Consider the following 19238-nt stretch of genomic DNA (forward strand, 5'->3'; position numbering starts at 1 on the left):
CTTACAGTATTTATGTTAATTACTGGCTATAGCTAAAGACAATAGCCATTTAAAAATTGAGTTTAGTATATTTTCAGTAATTGCATTCTATAATAGCCTAATGATACCTATGAAATACACGTTAAGTGTAAGGTATTACTCAGCAATAACTAACAAGCTTTTATTGTGGAACGTATTTTAGTAAGGTATAACCCGACAAAATTATATTTTGTATATTTTTATGCAACAAAGCTGACAAACAGTAAAAAATCGTATATCTTTGTTGGAGTGTAAACATATTTTGATTAATCATTGCACTAAACCTACTATAAAACTAAATTTTCTGAGATAGTTTCCCTAATTCCTATACTAAGTAGAATATATTATTTGTGTAAGCAAACTAAACAGTTTCTTATTGTTCTACTAAATACTTATAGGTAAAATTTATTCTCTTAGACTTATATCTTTCCATTTACAATATATTAGAAACTGCAATTCGAATTTGCATTAAAGCGAAATATCCTCAAATTATATTATATACTTTTAATTTTCCTATATGATACTTTTATCTTAAGTCTATAGAACTCATATCATCTCAGCTTGCTAAAATCTACAACAAACCAAGGAAATTTTTTCACCTGTCCTACAAATAGTGTATTATTAACATATATAAACGAATTTTTTCTTGTATAGAATTTTTTTTGACTCAAGTATCTAATTCTCATATATCTGCAATTTCCTAAAATGCTCGTTACATTGTTTTTCACGTGTTAACTAGAATCTTCACGAGTTGTCATCAACCCGTAGATGAATAGCATTCTCCTAATAACCATGCCAAACCACAAACTAAAGCCCAGTGAGCATATTACTTGCACCGCCCAGACGGACTAAACCGCAGTATACGAGGTCCAAATTGGCTCTATAACATTCAGGTCCGAATTCTAGTTCTACCGGGCGTTTTCCCCCGCAAATGTGACGCTGCTTCCGCTAGGAAGCGCCACAGCCATGGATGCCACCCGGTTCGTTCTTGCATCCTACAGCATCACATTTCTGAGTGATACGCTAGTACAGAGCGGCGCAGCCGGGCAGATGTTGGCGACGATTTACGACTACAATGACTGCATCGAGACCTCCGAAATAGCGTTCACGACTAACATCGGCATTTAGCCATCTGTCCGTACTAACCCGAACTGCCTATTGTCCGCCACTGGGGACGTGCTTTACAAATCATTGTTAAATGACCAGTTACTGTATAGCTAGACTGTGAATAAGGTGGATTTCGACTTCAAGAAACTGGCAATAAGTGGGATGGAATGTAAAACTGGCGATGCGAGCGCTTAAACTAAATGCACTGAGGCTACCGTCGTGATTTCATCCAGCAATTTTGTGTCATATCGGCTGTTTCTGGTCATCCCACGGGCAATATCGACTAAAAACTTGTACACTGACCCTTACGGGATTGCGCAAGTAGACAAGGTCGATATCCCGTTCAACCTGATCTTTGAGATCGTGATCAAAGACCGGATCACGTCTGGTGACTGCGTGAACTCGTCGTAGCTGACCTTCTTTGGCACCATCATGCACGTGTTGCAGACGCCCTTGAAGACGTGCCCATTCCAGGAGTTCGCCAGGAAGGAGTACTGGATAACGGTCTCTGAGGTCTCCGGATTCACATTCTAGCTATAGTTCTTCACAGAGATCCCGTTCAGTCTGAACCAGTACATTACATGCGCCACCTGGGAGATCTCCGATTTTACGTCCCTCGAAGAGTGTAGCGCGGCGATGCAACGCGTATCTGCTAACATAGAAGGATCTGCAATCAGCGTCATCTACAAAGCATGGAATGCAGGTGGTTCATATATCGGTGCTTATATTTTTTCATCTGATGTTATGCCTGGAGGGGAAGTAGATATCACTCTTACGGAGGGATAGCTATGTGTTGATATTAAAAAATAAATCTCTTCTACAAGAACATTTGCCACCATATCCATTAAAATTAGCTAAAATTTGTAATTATTTTAGAACAATGAGATTTAGTATTAATAAGTAGGTAATTTTAATTTTCCTTCTATCGATAGTGTTTATTGTTATATCGTAGATAAATCCACCTAGTTTTTGATAAATTAAATTAGTTTTAGGCAATAATTTGGAGTTGTAGATATACTTGGTAACTAATTTTAGATTAATACTATCAATCCATTAGTAGCATATTAAGAATTTTGGGAAGGATGGGTATTATGGTTAGTAAGTTTTATTGTGGCATTAATATGGGTTATTACTAGAGTCTTATGTAGATAAATAAAGCAGAAGAAGCGTTCTTTAATAAAGTGAAAATTATGTATAATCAAATATAAATAAAGAATAATGTATTCAATATTGTTAATTTTTTCACACTAAAAAATACTAATTTCATAAAATTTATGTATACAAATATAAATAATTAAATTATGTTATTATAAACCTAATAGATTTAACTGTTAAGACATGAATTTTAGGAGACTTTTAAGTTGATTTACAGATAAGATTTATCGTAATTAATTTTATCAAATGATCAGATATTTAAACTTATGATGACATTATAAAATTTTATGAAAAATAACTATTATTTTTATTTTTTCATCACTAAATATTAAAGAGTAAATGAAATAAATATAATTTATTTTTAAATTTAAATCTTGATTACTTTACTTATATTAACAGCTTAGTAATTTTTCTTTAATATAGAAATTCTTTTTTCATTTTTTTGTAACTTACTTTTTTATGTGTAACAATTTCATAATATTGTATTATTTTAATAAAATTGTTTACAAATCACGATTTACCAACTTTTATACAAAAATTTCTTTATTATTAAAAATTAATAGTCTATATTATGATTGGCTTAAATAATACTATATTTGATTGAAACAAATACCCTATAGATGTCTTTATTAAAATAAGATATTGAACACTAGATGACAAAAATAATAATAAATAGGTAGCCTAATTTATAATAATTTATTTAGTCTTTAAATCATTGTAAAGTTAATCTATAACTAAAGATTTTCAATTTGTTTACTGATTTCTGATAAAAACTTAAAAGCATAGATATCAAACCTGATTGAAATTCATAATAATAGTTAATTATTAACTAAAAATCTCGTTTCAATATAGTTTAATATAAATTGCTAAAAAATTACCTACTTATATAATAAAGTGCGTCTTCCTTTTACAATCAAAATTATTATATTAGAAAAGATTCATAAAAATTTAAAATACATTAATAGATGCATCAATCATATTTATATTGATATTAGAATTAACATTTGTTCTTTAGCATAACTACAATAGCCCAATACTATGGTTCAAATAATAAATTTCAAAGTTCTGAGTATGCTAAACATAATAATTAGAATTAAAGAAAACATATATAAGAATTTATATTTTTTTAAGTTGTGTTAATATTATTTGTAAAATTATTCAAACTAATTATATGAATTAACTATATAACATTTCATATATTATTATTAAAAAAATATATACCCTTTGATAAGTCACCAAAAAAGCCACGTTTGAATAATAAAATAAAAGTTGCACATCATTTAAGATTAAAATTAAAATCATATTTTTGTTAATATTAAAGATTATTATTTAATGCAATAACTCTAAGATAAACGTGCTGATCTGTTTTTATTATACTATACTTTATATTAACCTATATAAAATAATTTCCATCTACGCATTATAATCTTTACTTACAACCTTATCAATTCAAGAATGATACTTATTAATAATTTATGCGATATAATTAAGCATCATTTAACGTTTAAATATGGTATTATCTACTAAATTATGCAAGCATATTTTTGCTATAAATTAACTTTAATATTAGTGCTAAACAAAGTCCAAATGTATCACAATTCATAGCTAAATTTTAAAATTCTAGCATTATTATTACATAAAATTTGACTTAATTTACTATCTCATAACTATTATTCTTATAATATGGGATGAGAGACCATATCTATTTTAATGAATTTTCGTAAATTTAAATTTATGGATCTTTAATATTTATTTGACTAAATGAAATTTTTCTACAAAGATTATAATCATATTTATGTAAAATAGTATTCTAATTAAACTGGATATATAAATCGTAATCTTAAAAAAGATATCTTTTAACCATTGATATCTGCAGCAAATACCCGCTTCCCGGATAAAAAGAGGCGCCAGTAAACTATACATAGGCCACCGAAACTTTCTCTCCCGCTCCTAAGAAATGACGGATGCACCTCTCATCCAGGAGCTCCCCCTCGGCTCGGACATGGTTGCCGAGCGCGGGTACGGTGCCTCGCCAGCTACTGCCCCTGTGCAGCTGGTTGACGGCAACAAGCTGCTCACGGTCAGAGACATATTCTGCCGCTGCGCTGCCCCCAGGTACGAGCGCTGCCAGAAGTTGGTCGACATATTCATTTCACTCCTTAAATGCCCCTTCCCCAATTTCCGCTCCTCCAATGCAGGACTTCGTGATCTCGTTTGCGGACCCGAAGCCAGCCAGGCACAGCGCCTCCAGCAAGGGCAGGGGCCTCGTGTCCACCTCCTTCGCCCCCGTCACGTACACGCAGAACTTCAAGAGCCAGCAGGACGTCAAGTTCGAGGCGAAGCTCAAGGACATGGAGGCGAGGGACCAGCGTGCCCCCAAGCGCCCTGGCACCGGGAAGCCGAAGCCTTAGGCACAGCAGCCCCCCGCGGTCCCCCAGAGGGCCGCGCCCGAGGAGTTCAGGATCACGATAGACGCCCCAGTGCCAGCTGGAGCAGCCAAGCGCAGGGCCGCCAGGAAGGTGCCTGAGCCGCTCCCCGCAGCAGCCCCCGCCCAGGAGGCCGTGGCCGAGAGCGGCCCTCCGGCCAAGAAGACCCCCGCGCCCGCCAGGAGGAGCTCCGAGCAGCCCCCGGGCCAGCGCAAGGCAGCGGACCCCCAGAAGGCCCCTGCCAGGACAGAAGCCCAGCCGGCCCCGAGGGAGGCAGCGGCGCCGCAAGCGACCGCGACACCCCCGACGACTGCCGCGTGGCCTGCATCATATTAACAGGCCATGCCCCAGACGGTGCCCTACCTGGCCTACCCGCCGCAGTACGCAGCCCCGGCCTACCCGCCGCAGTGCTACTACGTGATGGTGCCGTTCCAGGCGCCCCCGAAGTGACGCTCCCTTTCACTCCCATTCCCGCTCCGCAATGCCCCAGTTCTCCTTCAAGAGCAAGAACGCGCGCGTGCTCCAGAAGATCGCGGCCCAGCGCGTGCAGGGCCTGCTGGAGCCCGACATGCTCGCCGGCATCGCCCAGCGCCACCCCGAGCTGCAGGCCGCGCTCCCGCCCGCCCCAGAGCGGAGGCCCAAGCGCACGCGCGAGCAGGCCGTGCTCCAGCAGCGCGAGGACCGCGACGCGCAGCGCCGGGAGCAGCAGGCCGCACTGGACGAGGGCCGCCGGCTCAAGCGCAAGGAGTACTTCCGGTCCCACGCCAAGACCCGCACCGGCCAGCCCAACTTCAACCGCGTGATGGAGCGCCTCTACGGCAAGCTGGAGCAGGACCTCCAGAAGTGACAATTTCCCTTCCCTTTCCGCTCCTTAGATGCATACAGAGCTCGCGTGCATCGCGTGCGGTTCACGCACCTACAGCGCCCGGCGGGGGTGCGCCCCGGCCGGCAGAGTCTTCAAGTATTTATTTTATTAAGGGCATAGCTATAAACTTTCATACATCATTATTTTACACTCAGCTCATATTTCCTACCAAACAGCTTCTGCACCTACTGGTAGCTATAGTAAGTTAACTATTTCATGTACTCTATTTCACTATGTTCTTACAGCCCAACACCTTCCATATTCCATTAAAACTGTAAAGCCAATTTTTACTGTCCCTATTTCAAAATCTGACAACATACCTCTCACCAAGCACCACAAGCAGCCAAATCTCCCAAATTCCTTTTTCTACTATCGCTCCCATTTTCCCACTTCACGACTTTATTATTATATCTTTTTATATATATTTATTTTCTACAGCAAAAACGCGGCAGAAACTTGCAAATTTCGCATTTTGGCAACGAACCAATTTACAGTATTTAGCAAAATTCCACGTAGCGTCCTGGCGTTTTGTGGTTTGAAAGCTGCATTTTGGCTTATTACTTTAAATATATCAAAAGCGCCTTTTGCCGTTTCGAGCAGTTTTGTGCAACTCATGCGAGTTCCTCCCTCTGCGATACCGCCAAAAAATTTTATTATATAATAATAATAATATAATAATAATAATTTAATATAATTCTACAGTAAACTTATTTATATATAACAATATTATATTCCCTAAAATCTCATGTTCACCTCAAACCATCCTAGTCAAAACCTTCTCTAATTCAGCCTACACGGCCCCAGGAACGCAGCCAGCGTAGCCCTCGATCAAATCGGCCAAAACATCAGCGAATTCTTCATCGGTTTCTGCGTCGAAAAGCGTCATAAACTGAACGATTTTTGCGGGTTCGACAGCGCCGATTTCGCCAGAAACTGCCGTCAGACCCTTCAAAATGCTCAAAACGATATGGTTTGAGGGCTTTCCCTGCTTCATAATTTAAAGCGCAAAGTCGACCAAAAACGCGTAAAACACGGGAAATCGCTCCTTCAAAGCGATTTTTGCCTGCGAAATGTACGTTTTCGTCGCGCAGAGGCGCGCCAAGAGCGCTGACATGCCAGGGAGCTCTCCGAGGAGCCCCTCGACGCCGCTGAGGCTCTCCGCGAGCTGCAGCACCGCCAGCGCCTCAGGCTGAATCGCGAGATTCGGCCACTGCGCGAACGCGCGCGTTTCGGTGAAATACGTGAGCGCCACGTAGCAGTTTTCGAGGTTCTGGACGGCGCTGCTCATGCTCTAATTGATCAGTTGGGATGCAAAAAAATGCGCAACTTTGAGCAAAGGAAGGAGTGGAAAATCAAATTGAATATAGCTTTTATTTACTGGCGAGCTCACTGCGACGACCTGCAGCATTTGCGCGATTGTGCTGTTGATCGGATTCGCCTGATTCAGATCGAGGAACCTGAAGATTTTCTGCATAAACGCGCCATTTTCAGCCAAAAAACTGCTAATTTGGACGCTTTCGGGGCTGATGGCCACAAACTTGATAATAATTTCGGAAACGATTTGAATTTGAATTTCCGTTTCCTCAAAATTCTCAGCAGCGAATTTTACGAATTCCAGGCACGCGATATCCTTCGTTTGCGGTATCAGGCAGCCGTGCAGGACCATCAGAACGTTAAAATTGACGTTTTTCTGGTCAGAAAACTGCTTTTCAAGTACGGCGAAAATCAGATTTTTGAGCTAAATAGGAGCGAAAAATGGCGAAATTATGTCGTAAATCGACTGCTTCCCAACGTCGTTTAAGTTGAAAATCAGCGAGTGAATCAGCCCCAAAATGCCACTGCAGACCTCAGAATTCTCCGTTTGCGCGAGAAACTGCGAAAAAATCAAAAGACCGTTCAAGTTTACAAACTTGATCTTGTACTCATCGAAAACGAGGAAAGTAGCCAAAATTTCCAAAATCGAGGGAGTGGAAAATCGAATTTGATTTGAATTCTGAAAATGCTCAAAACTCTCTAAAAGCAAATTGACCAATTTTTCGATGCCAAAATCTGGCAAACTGAGCGATTTGAGCGAGCAAACGCGCGCAACGGACTGGAAAGTCGACGCGTAGAGCCGCTGCGCCTGCGGGGCCACCGTTTCGCAGCAGGCGAAGGCGATCGAACCCGCGAAAATCGGCTCCAGAAACTCGAATTCCAGCGCCTTGCAGGCCTGCGAAACGAAGATGCAGAACGTCGTCTGAAGTTCCCGCTCCGGAAACTGCGAAAGGAGCGGAAATTCGAACAGTTTCTTCGCGAGTTTCGCGCCCCGCGAGCGCACGATTTCGTCGAAAAGCGCCTTGTCTTCCGGGGCAGCCGAAACTAGCAGGTCGCGGTAGGCCGAAAAGAGGGTCTCGTAGCTCGCGGCGTCGCTCAAAAATGCGTCTGTGAGGTCCATTTGGAAGGGTGAAGTGGCTGGTCGAAAATTGGGGAATATCATTATTATATAAAAATAGAGGTGGAGTGGTAAAAAATTGAAATAGGTGGAAGGGGAAGTGATATAATGAAAATTGTAGATTTGTGGGGGGTGATGTAGGGGTAAAAGTTAGCGTGAGAATGTAATTAGGTATGATAAATTGAGTTTGGGGCAGCTAAATGGCTGGGTTTAAAGAAATTTATTCTTCAGCGGCTAGCTGCTTGAAGAATAGCGTATTAGCTCGAGAATTCAATAGTAAGAATAAGAGAATTTTAACTGTCGAAAATTTGGCGTGCGCTAGGGATAATATTGATAAATGCGGGTCTTTATAAAATTGAATTACTTATATTAATCGTGGAAGTTTATTTACAGAAGAGTTCTGCATTTGCCATCATATGGTGTCTATGACCCGTACATTCGTCTAACGTCCAATTAAATATTTTTATATAACGAAAATAATATGATATAGAACACAAAATAATGTATATGTAGTATTTCACTTCATTACTAAAATGGATAAAGCTCCAATTATCATCTCTCTCAAAACTATTGTTCAAGCTAAGTTAGAGCGGTGTAAAATCAGATATTAAATATATTACACTGGCCACTTGCAGTCAACAGATATTATTAAATTTTCCACACTGTAATAGTTATAATAAGCTCTTCCCACCAGCTCAGATTTCATATCTAAACCACTTAAGACGTAGTCAGGTTTATATATCAAATTTTCAATGCAGGCATAATTCTTCTTATTGCATTTTACCCCTTCTTCTTCATCTGGTTATGAGGCTCGGTGTTTGGCAACCACCACCTAACAACCAGGCAATTTCCAGCTAGCAGTTCCAAAATTTGTTGATGTTTTAGAATAATTTTAAAGAGTATGTGGCCTTAAAAATTTATAAGTACGTAGAGAAAGTTGTAAAATTCGTTAAATTAATGTGCAACTATCATTTAAATCAGGATCTTATAAGCGTAATATAGAGCTAATTCGTTCCCCAAATGATTTTTACGGAGGTATTGTAAAGTTAAGCAAGGGGGCAGAGGCTATCCATATAGCTGGTAACGGGAAGGTTCTTGACGAGGGGAAGACATGTGTGGTTTGGTACGTGTAAATCATCCGGGTTGATTTCGATAATATGATACAAAGCGTTGGTGAATGTCTAGACGCGGTGTTTGATAGCTGGGGAGAGTGAGGGTCTTGAGTGTAATAAGGAAAAGCTTCACTTAAGCATGAACATCTTGAATCCTACGATACAGGCGACCACCCAGCCTACCACGAGGTATGAGCTTAACTACAGCACGATACCTGCAAGTACCACGTCACAACGGTCCAGTCTATCGGCACCATAGCAGCACACACAGCATAGTAACCCCGCACCAGGAACGATAGCAGTAGAGCATCCGACCAACTTCTGGCAGCGCTCGTACCTGGGGGCAGCGCAGCGGCAGAATATGTCTCTGACCGTGAGCAGCTTGTTGCCGTCCACCAGCTGCACAGGGGCAGTAGCTGGCGAGGCACCGTACCCGCGCTCGGCAACCATGTCCGAGCCGAGGGGGAGCTCCTGGATGAGAGGTGCATCCGTCATTTCTTAGGAGCGGGAGAGAAAGTTTCGGTGGCCTATGTATAGTTTACTGGCGCCTCTTTTTATCCGGGAGGCGGGTATTTGCTGCAGATATCAATCGTAATATAAAAATAATATTTCCTATTATTATTTAATTTAATTATTACATACATTATATTTCACAAAAATCTTGAATATGTAAAAAATATAGTGTAAAATTAAAATATAAGCGTATTTATTAGTTTTTAATAATAAAACTGTAGAAATCAGATAGTTAAAAGAATGTAACTTTATAAAGTTCATACTTGACTTAAATATGTAATGATATGATAAAAAATTAGTTTTTGCTCGATTTTATAATAAACGACGAGCTAAATCATTTCACAACGAAATTTTGCTTAAAGTTTAGCTTAGTCTACTTTAAAGCAAATAATTCTCTTTATATAGTTTGTAGTTAGTAATAATCAAATAGAAATTATTATTTAAGCTATAAATTTCAATTGGACAAATAGTTTGTAAATTATTTTTAATTTTCCAGCTCTCTGTTCTCTTAATTAGTGAAGCCGATTAAAATCAAGAATCAGCTTATATGCTAATAATATATTTCATACTCCGTGGTTTTAACACCACATTTAACTATTTTCAACACTTTATACATTTAATACTTATTTTCCGATACCACTTAGTACTAAAAACATGTTCATTTCATGACATTTTTATATGCGTGGGGAATTATATAAATCATAACCAACCGCTTTCATATATCACTCATTACCAACAATTTTCTATTTCTATTTTCGACTGTACGCCGCAAGGCTCGTCGTCCAGAGCACCATTACAACAACTCCAAGTACCAACAGTACCCATCCCTCCCAAAACACCCCATATTCCACCAAAACATCAATACTCTGAACGTGTAGCTCGCTCCCCAGCACATAAAGGACACCAAAGAACGGTGTAAAGCTGACCTGGTTGATAGTGAACTCTTCGGCAGAGCTGACCCGGAAACAGTAAATATTATTAGTAGATGGGAAGACAAAGTTGTCTGCGGCCTCGAAATCGAGCAGCCTGTCTGCAAAGTGCTCTAGATTAACCGCCAGCTTAAGTTCGATGCGCGCAAATGCGCGACCTGTCAGAATGCGTGTTTTAACTTCTACACACAGCTGCTTCTGCACCAAGACCAACACAACTTGCCCACCGGGGAAGGTTTAAGCTCTGAAAATATAGGATTTCAAGTAGGCACCATCTTCGCTCCATGCCTTGTATAGGATGTTCAGGGAAGCATTATGCGCCAAAGTTTAAATACGATATAGTGCTGCATTGCAGAGCGCCAGGGACCCAAACTGTGAGATTTCCCATGTCTCACATGTGATATAATCGTCTATGTCAAACGGGGAATTCGGTAGGAACTGTAGCTAGAAAGTGTTGTTCCTTGAGTCCTGAATCACTATCCAGTACTCTGTTTTATAGTAATTTTGGAAGGCACAAGCGATGCCTGGTGTTTAGAAGACATGTATCACATTTTCAGAAAATGATAGTCCTGACTAGCTGACGCAGCTGCTGTCCGAGATCCTGGTATCGATTTTTATCTGAAAAACTAAGGTAAAAGGAACGTCTGTAAGGATAGTTTCAAGAATTCCATACGGGTTCTTGTAAATATTAGTTGAAACTATCTTCATGGGGAGATTGATTTCTACTTCAAAATCAATGAAGTTATCAGATGATATGCTGACACTCTGTTGACGGCAAGCTAAATTCTCCTCATTCGTGCCAGATATACAATTCTTCTCCTTAAACTTAAGATTTGAAAAATCAAACAAAGCTAAAGGCACTGTTTCTCGTTACAAAATTTCACCTTTTAAGAATACGACTTAGGTTATATCGCCGGTAGGTCTTATCACACAATTCGGATTGATTTTAACAAATGGTTAAATTTTTATATTGGCAGAAAATTAAATTTATGAATCTTGAATACAATCGTTATAATTATAATATGTTTCCAACAATTATCCAACAGCACTACTCTAAGCTAAATTATCATCTAAAAAGGTTATTTAGTATGAAGCTATAATATAAATCGTTGCATCTTCAGCAGAATCCCCACCCTGTGGCATTAACAATATATTCGCAGGAGAAAATGCATCGTAAAATTCAAAATTTGATCGAAACAATACTTTACCTATTTAAACTTCATATATAGCAGTTTTGTTTGTCTGGATCTGACATGCTTTCAACTCACTAGCTTTGAGGTTGATCTTTGGAATAGTTTAAAGCGTGATCAAGTTTGTGATTGGGTTTATAATAACTTTTGATGAATCCATTTAACAGGTGAAACACAATATAATCAACATTTTTTAATCAAAAGATTGCGTGTCGTTATGTAATTTTATATTATTGAGTTGTTTAAACATTAAGTTTTTAAAACATAAATATTAGAATTTAGTAGTTACTATTACGTGGAAAAAACAATCTAAATTCATTGAAAATTATAGCAAAAGATGTAAAATATTGAGTTAAAGTGATTTTTCTGTATTTTTAATTCGCAATTTATATACTAGGAACTGAATTTTATTTTATTTTAATAAATTCAAACTTTATTATGTAGTAAAACAATTTTTGCAGATAAAATTTAGATAATAACTAAGTTATTTTATGTAGGGATAATAAAACACAAAATTAAAAAATAAAATTAAGTAGTATATTATTAATATAAAAAAGTATTATCAAAAGCAGAACTTAAATAGTTGGAAAATTATGTGTTATAGATGATAAAAAGTATATTAGTACACTATTTATTCTAACCTGTACTATACTAGCTCTACTAAGACAATATATGGAAAATATTATAACTTTGTGCCTATTAGTTCAAGGTTATCAACATCTAAGTAATACTTATATTAAGTCACATGAAATAAGTGTATACATATATAATAAAAATATTAAAATATTTTTCTCATAAAATATTGTTATCTTCCCAACCACCTTAATCCGTATTAGAGCACTATAATGACATGATGATTGGATTAGCACCTTAATATATTATTAAAGAGAAATATATAAATGAATTAAAGAATTAAATGTTTAAAAGTAACTCAAGCATAGTTACGAAAAAAATAAAGCTTTTACTTATTTATATAAAATAAGTAATTAGTCAACATATTACGTTATTGACTAAGGCAGAGTAGCTATTTAAATTATATCTTATGTGTAAAGTTATATTCTGCAATGTACTTTGTATTTTAAATAGATTTTTCGAGAGTTAGTAAAACAATTAACTCATAAATAAATACTTGAAGACTCTGCCGGCCGGGGCGCACCCCCGCCGGGCGCTGTAGGTGCGTGAACCGCACGCGATGCACGCGAGCTCTGTATGCATCTAAGGAGCGGAAAGGGAAGGGAAATTGTCACTTCTGGAGGTCCTGCTCCAGCTTGCCGTAGAGGCGCTCCATCACGCGGTTGAAGTTGGGCTGGCCGGTGCGGGTCTTGGCGTGGGACCGGAAGTACTCCTTGCGCTTGAGCCGGCGGCCCTCGTCCAGTGCGGCCTGCTGCTCCCGGCGCTGCGCGTCGCGGTCCTCGCGCTGCTGGAGCACGGCCTGTTCGCGCGTGCGCTTGGGCCTCCGCTCTGGGGCGGGCGGGAGCGCGGCCTGCAGCTCGGGGTGGCGCTGGGCGATGCCGGCGAGCATGTCGGGCTCCAGCAGGCCCTGCACGCGCTGGGCCGCGATCTTCTGGAGCACGCGCGCGTTCTTGCTCTTGAAGGAGAACTGGGGCATTGCGGAGCGGGAATGGGAGTGAAAGGGAGCGTCACTTCGGGGGCGCCTGGAACGGCACCATCACGTAGTAGCACTGCGGCGGGTAGGCCGGGGCTGCGTACTGCGGCGGGTAGGCCAGGTAGGGCACCGTCTGGGGCATGGCCTGTTAATATGATGCAGGCCACGCGGCAGTCGTCGGGGGTGTCGCGGTCGCTTGCGGCGCCGCTGCCTCCCTCGGGGCCGGCTGGGCTTCTGTCCTGGCAGGGGCCTTCTGGGGGTCCGCTGCCTTGCGCTGGCCCGGGGGCTGCTCGGAGCTCCTCCTGGCGGGCGCGGGGGTCTTCTTGGCCGGAGGGCCGCTCTCGGCCACGGCCTCCTGGGCGGGGGCTGCTGCGGGGAGCGGCTCAGGCACCTTCCTGGCGGCCCTGCGCTTGGCTGCTCCAGCTGGCACTGGGGCGTCTATCGTGATCCTGAACTCCTCGGGCGCGGCCCTCTGGGGGACCGCGGGGGGCTGCTGTGCCTAAGGCTTCGGCTTCCCGGTGCCAGGGCGCTTGGGGGCACGCTGGTCCCTCGCCTCCATGTCCTTGAGCTTCGCCTCGAACTTGACGTCCTGCTGGCTCTTGAAGTTCTGCGTGTACGTGACGGGGGCGAAGGAGGTGGACACGAGGCCCCTGCCCTTGCTGGAGGCGCTGTGCCTGGCTGGCTTCGGGTCCGCAAACGAGATCACGAAGTCCTGCATTGGAGGAGCGGAAATTGGGGAAGGGGCATTTAAGGAGTGAAATTATAATGCTGCTTGTAGTGCAAGTGCACAGAAAAGTACTTCGTGCGTTATGATGCATCCTTGCACAAGCAACCGTGATTATAGAGAGCAGAAACGTATCCTAAGAAGTAAGTGTTGTAAAGTATATGTATTAATTAAGCAATCGACGGTAAGCAATTAATACAATAAATTAATGTTATAAAGTTGTAATAATACTAATTAATAATTATATTAAATTAGTGCTCATCTTGTATAGTAATTATCATTCATAAGTTGAAGTTATTATACAGATATCAACTATCTTAGTTCAATTTAATTTTTAGGACATCTATTAATTATATTAATAATATCCCTTCTATATCTAAAAAAATATTAAATAACAAATATTGGTTTATAAAATATTAATTTAACGTTAGCCCTTGAAAGTAGTTTAGATTTTTTAGCAAATAGTGAATTATTATAAAATAACATTATTAATTGACTATCCTTTTTAATAAATGTCATTTCGATGGAAAAACGAAGAGCGTGATACTCTTTTAGAGCTTGTAGCGATGAAAAAAGATTGGAAGTCTATTGGATAAGCATTGAAAAAAACTACTAGGCAATGCTATGATTTTTATAGAAATTACTCAAAGAGCAAACAGCTTAATGATTTCAAGTATGTTTAGCTGTTCGAGAAGGTAAGTTAACAGGTTGCCTAGAAGTAGTACTAACTAGATGATAGCTACCTTTGTATAAATAGTATTTTTAACGAGTGATGTTAAAATGTGTTGTGATACTTGAATGATTGTTTAAGTCTAAATCACAAAATAATTTAAAATCAACAATACAATGCATAATAACGTAATTATTAATTATTGTTATTACAATTTACTATCCTTTAATTATCTCAAACAATATTAGATATTTAATTATATCCAATTAGTATCAATTACTGACATTTTTTCTGACGATTTAATACTACGATGCAAAGTATAAAAATTATCCAGCAATTATAATATTGATTTTACATTACACAATCTAATTATAGTTATTTATTCTAAAATATTATTATATAAATATAATCAATTATTTTATTCGCGCTCTAATAAAAATGTACTAACTAATTTTGAGTTTAGTTCTATTAGGATTTAGCGCTTTTGCCTGTTTTATTTACGTTCGAAATATTATTGAGGTTAAAAAAGCTTGCTTAATAGAGTAAAAACTAAGGAAAATGCTACAAAATAGACACTAATCTTGCTAAGAAACTTTAAATTGTGAATTCATTATTGAGGGATGGTGAAACAACTCGCAATTATATTTCAAGCCCGCAACACGCATTTTCACAACTTTATTATGACATTTGCGTTAGCATGCCTAGAAACTCTCTTAGTGATTTAGTCTTAATTTTACACTAACAAACTCAGTTTCTTATTTTATATCATATTTACTACTCAAAATACGTATTAACCAGTTTCTCACTTTTCATAATTCTCTATTTATTCATCATAATTTTTCTAAAGCAGTTACTGACCATAAACTCCAACCTCATTATCCGATACTATTTTTAATTATCGCATTTTAAAGATACCAATAAATCACTTTAATCCTACAAAACCATTATTATCTCCTAATAATCACTATAATAAACAGAAAACCCTCAATTATCAAATTTTTATATACAAACTAATACAATAACCTCGGAAACTTAAAATGCCACGCCAAGCCTGGTCCCTTTCGGAGGTAATCGTACTGAAGCAGCTGCTGAAAGAAAACACCGCAAAGAGCTACGCCGCATTTCTGCCCAACAAGACGAAGAGGCAGATCTACGACAAGATCCGCATCGAGGTGGCCAAGAAACCGAGCCTGACGGCCCAGCTTTTCGACATAGCAAGTCTGACGGTGAGGCTCATGCAGAGCTTGCAATGAATCCAATTTTTAACATTTTAACATTTTAACATTTTAAGACTCAAAAAAGCTCACTGGGGCCTCCTTTCCAATATCGCCCTAAAGAGCCGCATTTCGTCCAAATCGACGAGATCCGAAAACGTGCACAGGACCATCCGCTGCGCGATAACGGGGCTCGCGAGGGCGAATTCCGCCCCCAGAAGCCTGGCCGCCGCGAGCCAATTTATCGCTTTCGGCGCCTCCGCGGAACGGCGCAAAACGCTTCGAATTTCGTCGATTTCGGTTTCTGAAAGGAGCGATTTTGAGTATTTTTGGACACTTTTGTCCACAACTTCTCTGGGTAACTACTCAAACTCGCGATAAAGAACAACTTGTGCGAATTTGGAAGGGGTAGATTTTTCAAATTCGCTGATAGCTGGATTCGCGTTTTGTGAGTAAAAATTAAAAATTTTTGGCCTCCGCTCCAAAATTTCGTTTAGCATATTAAACTGCGCCTGCGAAATGCAGTTTTGGGCGGTTGCGAGGAGCAGAGTTTGGATGAGAAAGGGGGCTGTTTTTGGATGTTTCTGCTGCAGCTGGTTCGCTGCGGGGAGGGTTTATAGGAAATTGTTACTTGATATAATGTTTTTCTTTACTGATATAACGATTTTATTATCTGCCACAACATCTTCATTAACTGACACTGTCACAACATCTTCTTTACTTGCCACAACATCTTCTTCTTCTTCTTTACCTGATATAACGAAAATTTCAATATAGTGGAAATCGCCGAATTTTTAACTCTCAAAACTGCACTTTAAGCACTGCTAAACCTCGCGCATTTAAGAATTGACCTGCGCGTCCGTTCCTTTTCTGAAGAAACCGAATTCGCGCAACTGGAGTTTCTGCGCCATTTCGATGATATTCTGCGCGCAAATTTCGGTTATTTTGGCGTTAATTTTAGTATTTTCTACAGCAAAATCATCATTTTATATATCTATATTAATATTGTATATCTTAGAATTATCATTTTCTACAGCAAAATCACAATTTTAAAAGTGGAAAATATCATTTTATATCTAAAATATACAATTTCCGCGCATCATAACCAACCCAAAAACCTGCTAAAAACTCATTTTCCAGCGCTTAAAAGTCGAAGCCAACGCCTCCGCGATCGCAGTTTCTTGGACCAGCTCGAATTTCGCGCGCCGCAGCGACGCGTTAAGCTGCGCAGAAAGCGCCTGCAGCGCGCCCCTCTAGGACGCGCTAATCATGCTCTGCGCAGTGAATTTGACGTCCTGCGCGAGCTGCTGGCACGAATATTTTGCCCAGAAAAGCTCAGGAAGCCGCGAGAGCAGAAATTCGGCTTCTTTTACCTGCAAATGTTGGACCAAAAACTCGCTTTAAAGGCCGTAAACTTGCTCCGCCAGAGCCGTAAAATGGGGCGTTAGGGCTTCTGGAATTGCTCTGTAAGCGTTGGGGATTCCGAAATAGCAGGTGTTGAGATAGTGGGGGGCAATTTAAGGCGTTTTTAGGTCGTTTGATGTTTTTAGTTCATTTGATGTTATTTTTAGCTCATTTTAAGGCATTTACACCGCCAGCCTGACGTCGAAAACAACGTAAAAATCGCATTCTACGCACTCGACGTCCGCGACGATTTGGCGCTCCAAATAGCCCGCGATCAGGCCGTGCCGCGCCGCCTCGGCCCCCATCACGCAGCTGCGGATCCGCAGCCCCGCGGGAAGCGCCAGTTCGGCAGCCAGATCGAACTTTTGCACCGGAAACTACGTCTGGAAGAGCCGCAAAACGTCCGCTGTGAAAATCTCGAACATCCCGCCGTCGAGCTCCACCGCAACGCAGCTTTCGCCCGCCAGAAAGGCCGGAAAATCGTTACGCAGCAGCAGAAACTGAAGAAATTGAGATTTTTGGAGTGGTGTTTTGAAATTGAATTCAAATTTGTAAAACTACTCCAAAACTGAAGTCTGCAAATTAACGGATTTAGAGCGGTTCAGCGAGGTGGCTAAATTGTTCAAAAACGCCAATTGGCGGTCCCCGACGATCTCTACCTCGCAGCCGGAGTCTTTAGAGACGATTTTAAAGGTGCAGAAAAGCAGCTCCGGCATCGCAGAAATGAGCACCAGCGCGCGCTCCGCACTAGTCGATTCCATGCAAAAGCGGTCTCGCGTCAGCGCCGCTCTCGCAAACTGCGAAAAATCACTACGCTCCACAGGCCGTTTCGAAGTCAGAATTCCAAATTCTACGGTATTTTCAAGTTTATGCATTATTTATGTATATTATTGATATAAAAATTTTTAAAAGTGGAGTGGGCGGGTTTTGTAGAATTTTGGGGTCGTTTTGGCGATTTTTATGAGCGTTTCGAGCTGTTTTTTGCTGTAACGCTGCAGGAAGAGCATTTTGCGCATCAATTTCGGCGCAAAATGCGGTTTCAGGGCCGCCAAGACCTCGTCTTCGGAGAGCGAATTCGCCTGCGCCTGGCGCTGCAGCGCGGCCGCGACCTGCGGGTGGCGGATTTGAGGCGGTTCAATTTGAATTTGAATTTGACTTTTCGCTCCTTTTGAAGTGGAATTTATCGCTTTCTCCTCAATTGGCTTCAAAACGCCGTAGCTGAACTTGCCGCCGGTGTCCTTTTTCAGCCTCCCGTCGACGATTCCCCGGTAGATTCGGTCGTTTTTCTTGATTTCCTTTATATCACGTTAAATTTTAGCTGTTTTTGGTGCAAATTGAGTCAGTTGAGGCGCTTGAGGCGCCTGATTCAGTTAATGCGCCTGATTCGATTAAAGCGCTAATTAACGCGCCACCTTCGGTGACGCTTTTGACGCTTTTGCCGCTTTTGCCGCCACCTTCAACCGAAACTGCTCGCGAATCGCCTGCGCGCGCCGGATCTGCTCCTCGTGGCGCAGGTTCTCGCGCAGAATGCGCTCCTGCGCGTCGGCGTTCAGGAACCGCTGCATCTGCGCCTGCTGCTGCCTAATCCGCGCCTCGCGCTGCTGCTGCGCCTCCCTGGACATCTGCAGCGCCTTCTGGAACTGCGCGTCGTCGAACTTCCGCGGGAGGCGCCCCTGGAGCTGCCGGGCCTGTTTCTGGACGTTTGCGGGCGGGGAAACGCTCAGCTGCTGCGTTGCCGGCAGGCAAAAGGCGGGCTGCGGGGTGAAAATTTAGGGGTCGCAGACCAGCACATTCTGATGCTGCTGCGAGGCTTTTTGGGGGGTTTCGGTCGTGAACAAATTGGACATTTTGCGGTTAGTGGGTAGGTGATATTA

The 19238-nt window shown here is 41.0% G+C and overlaps 12 protein-coding genes across 12 annotated transcripts; 6 read left to right on the forward strand and 6 right to left on the reverse strand. All coding sequences in view use genetic code 6, as the record gives it.

The window, feature by feature from the left end:
- Positions 1-723: 723 nt before the first annotated feature.
- Positions 724-2310, forward strand: SS50377_22707 (uncharacterized protein; the record flags this gene model as incomplete). Its single annotated transcript, XM_067906590.1, has 1 exon — positions 724-2310. The coding sequence occupies one exon, from the start codon at positions 724-726 to the stop codon at positions 2308-2310; it is 1587 nt and encodes a 528-aa protein (XP_067765858.1).
- Positions 2311-4472: 2162 nt separating this feature from the next.
- SS50377_22708 (uncharacterized protein) lies at positions 4473-5156 on the forward strand (the record flags this gene model as incomplete). Its single annotated transcript, XM_067906591.1, has 1 exon — positions 4473-5156. The coding sequence occupies one exon, from the start codon at positions 4473-4475 to the stop codon at positions 5154-5156; it is 684 nt and encodes a 227-aa protein (XP_067765859.1).
- Positions 5157-5187: 31 nt separating this feature from the next.
- SS50377_22709 (uncharacterized protein) lies at positions 5188-5553 on the forward strand (the record flags this gene model as incomplete). The annotated part of the gene is made up of 1 exon (XM_067906592.1): positions 5188-5553. One exon carries the CDS (start codon positions 5188-5190, stop codon positions 5551-5553), a length of 366 nt encoding a protein of 121 aa, XP_067765860.1.
- A 772-nt stretch (positions 5554-6325) lies between these two features.
- Positions 6326-8005, reverse strand: SS50377_22710 (uncharacterized protein; the record flags this gene model as incomplete). Its single annotated transcript, XM_067906593.1, has 1 exon — positions 6326-8005. One exon carries the CDS (start codon positions 8003-8005, stop codon positions 6326-6328), a length of 1680 nt encoding a protein of 559 aa, XP_067765861.1.
- Positions 8006-8535: 530 nt separating this feature from the next.
- SS50377_22711 (uncharacterized protein) lies at positions 8536-9216 on the forward strand (the record flags this gene model as incomplete). Its single annotated transcript, XM_067906594.1, has 1 exon — positions 8536-9216. One exon carries the CDS (start codon positions 8536-8538, stop codon positions 9214-9216), a length of 681 nt encoding a protein of 226 aa, XP_067765862.1.
- Positions 9217-9243: 27 nt separating this feature from the next.
- SS50377_22712 (Transmembrane domain-containing protein) lies at positions 9244-9609 on the reverse strand (the record flags this gene model as incomplete). The annotated part of the gene is made up of 1 exon (XM_067906595.1): positions 9244-9609. One exon carries the CDS (start codon positions 9607-9609, stop codon positions 9244-9246), a length of 366 nt encoding a protein of 121 aa, XP_067765863.1.
- A 740-nt stretch (positions 9610-10349) lies between these two features.
- Positions 10350-11936, reverse strand: SS50377_22713 (uncharacterized protein; the record flags this gene model as incomplete). The annotated part of the gene is made up of 1 exon (XM_067906596.1): positions 10350-11936. One exon carries the CDS (start codon positions 11934-11936, stop codon positions 10350-10352), a length of 1587 nt encoding a protein of 528 aa, XP_067765864.1.
- Positions 11937-12989: 1053 nt separating this feature from the next.
- On the reverse strand, positions 12990-13355 carry SS50377_22714 (uncharacterized protein; the record flags this gene model as incomplete). Its single annotated transcript, XM_067906597.1, has 1 exon — positions 12990-13355. The coding sequence occupies one exon, from the start codon at positions 13353-13355 to the stop codon at positions 12990-12992; it is 366 nt and encodes a 121-aa protein (XP_067765865.1).
- A 31-nt stretch (positions 13356-13386) lies between these two features.
- On the reverse strand, positions 13387-14070 carry SS50377_22715 (uncharacterized protein; the record flags this gene model as incomplete). The annotated part of the gene is made up of 1 exon (XM_067906598.1): positions 13387-14070. One exon carries the CDS (start codon positions 14068-14070, stop codon positions 13387-13389), a length of 684 nt encoding a protein of 227 aa, XP_067765866.1.
- Positions 14071-14588: 518 nt separating this feature from the next.
- Positions 14589-14849, forward strand: SS50377_22716 (Myb-like DNA-binding domain-containing protein; the record flags this gene model as incomplete). The annotated part of the gene is made up of 1 exon (XM_067906599.1): positions 14589-14849. The coding sequence occupies one exon, from the start codon at positions 14589-14591 to the stop codon at positions 14847-14849; it is 261 nt and encodes an 86-aa protein (XP_067765867.1).
- A 934-nt stretch (positions 14850-15783) lies between these two features.
- On the forward strand, positions 15784-15999 carry SS50377_22717 (uncharacterized protein; the record flags this gene model as incomplete). Its single annotated transcript, XM_067906600.1, has 1 exon — positions 15784-15999. One exon carries the CDS (start codon positions 15784-15786, stop codon positions 15997-15999), a length of 216 nt encoding a protein of 71 aa, XP_067765868.1.
- A 50-nt stretch (positions 16000-16049) lies between these two features.
- On the reverse strand, positions 16050-19211 carry SS50377_22718 (uncharacterized protein; the record flags this gene model as incomplete). Its single annotated transcript, XM_067906601.1, has 1 exon — positions 16050-19211. One exon carries the CDS (start codon positions 19209-19211, stop codon positions 16050-16052), a length of 3162 nt encoding a protein of 1053 aa, XP_067765869.1.
- Positions 19212-19238: the final 27 nt, after the last annotated feature.

This window comes from Spironucleus salmonicida, chromosome 3 (genome assembly GCF_000497125.1).
Source record: "Spironucleus salmonicida strain ATCC 50377 chromosome 3, whole genome shotgun sequence".
Taxonomy (NCBI): Eukaryota; Fornicata; order Diplomonadida; family Hexamitidae; genus Spironucleus; species Spironucleus salmonicida.